At 48.8% G+C, this 3,107-nt stretch overlaps 1 protein-coding gene across 1 annotated transcript; it reads left to right on the top strand.

Annotated features, from left to right (window-relative positions):
- Nucleotides 1-458: 458 nt before the first annotated feature.
- On the top strand, nt 459-2,584 carry DFJ58DRAFT_918738 (uncharacterized protein). The gene is made up of 6 exons (XM_041395605.1): nt 459-1,066; nt 1,122-1,364; nt 1,427-1,562; nt 1,617-1,913; nt 1,967-2,459; nt 2,521-2,584. The coding sequence occupies exons 1-5, from the start codon at nt 475-477 to the stop codon at nt 2,154-2,156; spliced, it is 1,458 nt and encodes a 485-aa protein (XP_041234930.1). The 5' UTR covers nt 459-474; the 3' UTR covers nt 2,157-2,459; nt 2,521-2,584.
- The last annotated feature ends 523 nt before the right edge of the window (nt 2,585-3,107 follow it).

The following is a 3,107-nucleotide window of genomic DNA, read 5'->3' as shown; positions in this document are numbered from 1 at the left end:
TAAAACTTGCATGAAACTATGAAGAAAGATATCCAATGAAAGTTGAGATCAAATCGAAACAGTGAGTAGGAACCAAGTCTTGTGTGAAGAATTTCGATCAAGACTATTCAGATTGTAATACTAAAGCCTCGAGAGAAGGAATAAGGGCAATGCACCACGCTCGCTGCTTGCGTCTCATGTTCACTTCAGCGCCCAGAATCACGGTCTCCAGGGGGCAATTTGACCGTGGAATGCTGCTCACTGTTAGTGACGGTTTTCAATCTACTCAGTGCTATTCTGAGACGACGATTGTCGTTGCTCTAGCATATCTAGAATGCTGTTGATGGCTTGCTTGACGAGTATTTCGCGTTTTCGAACGGAATGAGATCATTTTGGGATCATTACCAGTTACAAATATGGAAGTGTGGCACTGCCTTCCGGATAAGAGACTGCTCAAAGAGGCGCCTAAGCATTCTCTTATTGCCTTCATCCACCATGCAGAGGGTATCTGATTCAGTTACGTCAATCTTCCAGTTGGAAACTGGGGACGGATGCCTTGCCACCTGCCTGCAAGGGGGTTCAACCATAGTTTATAGCGACAAGTTCGGATTGGGGTGGCGTTTTGGGCTGCAATACGCAAAAGGAGGTTGGGCTCCTGCTAGAGTGAAGGTTTACCTTGATCACACTCATTGCTCGTCGGCGACGGACGCCGCCACGGTGACTGTTTGCCTTAAAGATGGGTCTGCTTCAGAGGTTCCTTCTTTTGGCAGCAAGACGATCTCGATTGCTGACTTTGGCCATGGGCCCCCCGCACTTCTTGGCTTGTTCTCGCCGTCCACTATCGTTGCACACCCTTACATGTGGTTTACGGTCACTACGAAAGCAAACTTTCCTCCAGTTATCGCTGACCCCCTCATCAATACTGCTTCTGCTCTGAGGCAGTCCATGAACAGCGGTGAAGTCGCCAACACCAAATACCATGCCGTGTCCAAGCGTAGAACTTGGAGATCTTCAGGAGAGACTCGCTTCGTATATGCAAATAGTGCAGTTTTGGACCACGGCGCCGATATCGAGCCAGTTCTCCCTTGTCGGTGGTTTCTCATCTTGCATGGTGGAGGAATGATAATGGAACTATCTTTTAGCATCTCCCAATGAGAATTCTTTACTCGTTCACTACCTCACCGAATCTAGGCTGATGAGGGACGCCGAGCTACATCAGGATTATGACCTCGACAGCGACATCGAGGAAGAAGAAATAAAACAAGGAGCGCCTAGTCAACCCCCGCCTTATTTTAGCCAGAGCTATTCCCCTGGGGCGGCACCCGCTGAGTCCGATTTCTCTGATACCACTTCCGATAGCAGTGCTCTAAGCTCGGATAATGACAGTGAGTCCTGTTTCCTTCTCCCTGGGCCTGGGGTGATCTCTCGTACTGAGTCTGCTGCTTAGACCTTGGCTGGACGGAATCGGCGGTTACGCAGCCTCCAGGTTTCCGCTCGACGGACACATTGACCGCTGAGCCGCTGTCTCGACCCGTTTCTCCTACCCAACGAATGGTGTTAGTTCGAAACACGGCATTCGCGACGTAAGCTTACGGCTACTCTGACTAGCTCAAAGTGACTCAAAACTGTTCGTGCAGCTGGGCATCCTACATATACTATTGCTATACTGGCCAAGTTTCTTTCTATCCTCTGAAGTCCAAAGATCCGCTCAGCCGACGTAACAACACAACTCAGACTTTACGCTGCTCTCCCAAGTCGATGTACCGACTCGCCCTTAAGGTTGGTGTACTATCTCGCGTCCTTTATGGCAACAGGTTAACAAGAATCCCGAAGCTCAAGAACGCACGTTTAGAAGCTCTGGCGTTCCAGGCAATCAAATCTAGTTTATGCGAGAGCAATATATTGGCTGAGGCGTTCTCGTGGTTTACAGCTCAGTACGGCTTTCTTATTCTACACCCTGATCCTCTTTGATCCTCGATTACCACAGGTACACCGACATTCAAAACATGGAGCTAGACCTCCTAATGGAGTTCCGCAGCACACCTGAGGTATCAAGTCGTCTGGAGCGAATGGCTGAAGCTGTTTCCCAAGGAGAAAAGCGTTATGCACGTGCTATGCTTCATGCCTTTTTAGCAAGATTAACACGGCAAGGGGCGGGCAGTACCGGTACACAGTGAAGTTGCAGCAGTCATCCCATCACTTGATCAGCGTTGTATTTGTAAGTCGTGTTGTCCTTATGTTGTCCTCATGTTGTTGTCTTGTCTTTCACACCTCATCATACGTCACGGTGTTGTGTCACCATGAACTTGCTTTGTTAGGATTGCTGGAAAAATTTACGATCGAGTGTGTACAAAGTTTACCGATCTACTGTAATGTCTACTACTGCTAACACAAATTGGCTTGCTTGACGGAAGTTACGCATGTCGAAAGTTTGAAAACCCTACTTGCTTTCGGAAACAAGGAAGTAAAACCGTAATGACGTATGTATTATTATATTCAGACGCCGATACATCAAAACCGAGCACTTACGATGCTCTGCAGGACATCCGAGACTGGTGATAAATCGGCGTTTGAGTTGAAGTTTTGCATATTAACGCGAAGGTGGATCGCTTCTTGGACCTGAACCAAGTGGCACCCCGACTAGGACCCCGAAAAATCCTCGTCAACCAAAGCGTCCAACGACGCACCCAACGCCTAACGGCGTTACTCCGCCTCAGCGGAACCACCTAAACTAACCCATTTTACCCTTTAGAAACGCTCGACGCGCTACTAGGTCAACATGCCCCCAGGAAAGACCACCCCTGGAACAGGACCACCCAAGCCCAACTCACCCACTCAAACGACGGCTCCCAATACCCGTAAAAACCACCCGTTCTCAGACCACGGTAGAGGAAATCATGGCAACCAGTAGCTCGGTAATGGATACTGAAAGTGCGGAAGCGTACCTGGCGTCCAAACTTCTTTGTCAAGTCGGTCAACCATTCACGCTCACTCATCTCTCCACCATTCTATTTCACATCACACAAATGTCTACTGTCACTCCAGTACCGGTTAACGCGGCAATTCGCGCAGTAGCATTCCTTCTGAAAAAGCAGGTGGTATGTGAGATAGCAGAAGCAGCAGCAAAG

The sequence above is a fragment of the Suillus subalutaceus genome (genome assembly GCF_016647625.1).
Source record: "Suillus subalutaceus strain FC151 chromosome Unknown DFJ58scaffold_459, whole genome shotgun sequence".
In the NCBI taxonomy this organism is placed as follows: Eukaryota; Fungi; Basidiomycota; class Agaricomycetes; order Boletales; family Suillaceae; genus Suillus; species Suillus subalutaceus.
Note: the sequence above shows the minus strand (reverse complement) of the source record. Positions and strands in the feature narration are given on the sequence as shown.

Excerpts from the sequence above, each read along its gene's own strand:
- DFJ58DRAFT_918738 (XM_041395605.1), top strand. The coding sequence starts at position 475 with ATGCAGAGGGTATCTGATTCAGTTACGTCAATCTTCCAGTTGGAAACT. Across the intron at positions 1,365-1,426 it reads TCTAAGCTCGGATAATGACA|ACCTTGGCTGGACGGAATCG; the intron begins GTGAGTCCTGTT and ends TCTGCTGCTTAG. Across the intron at positions 1,914-1,966 it reads TTCTCGTGGTTTACAGCTCA|GTACACCGACATTCAAAACA; the intron begins GTACGGCTTTCT and ends CGATTACCACAG.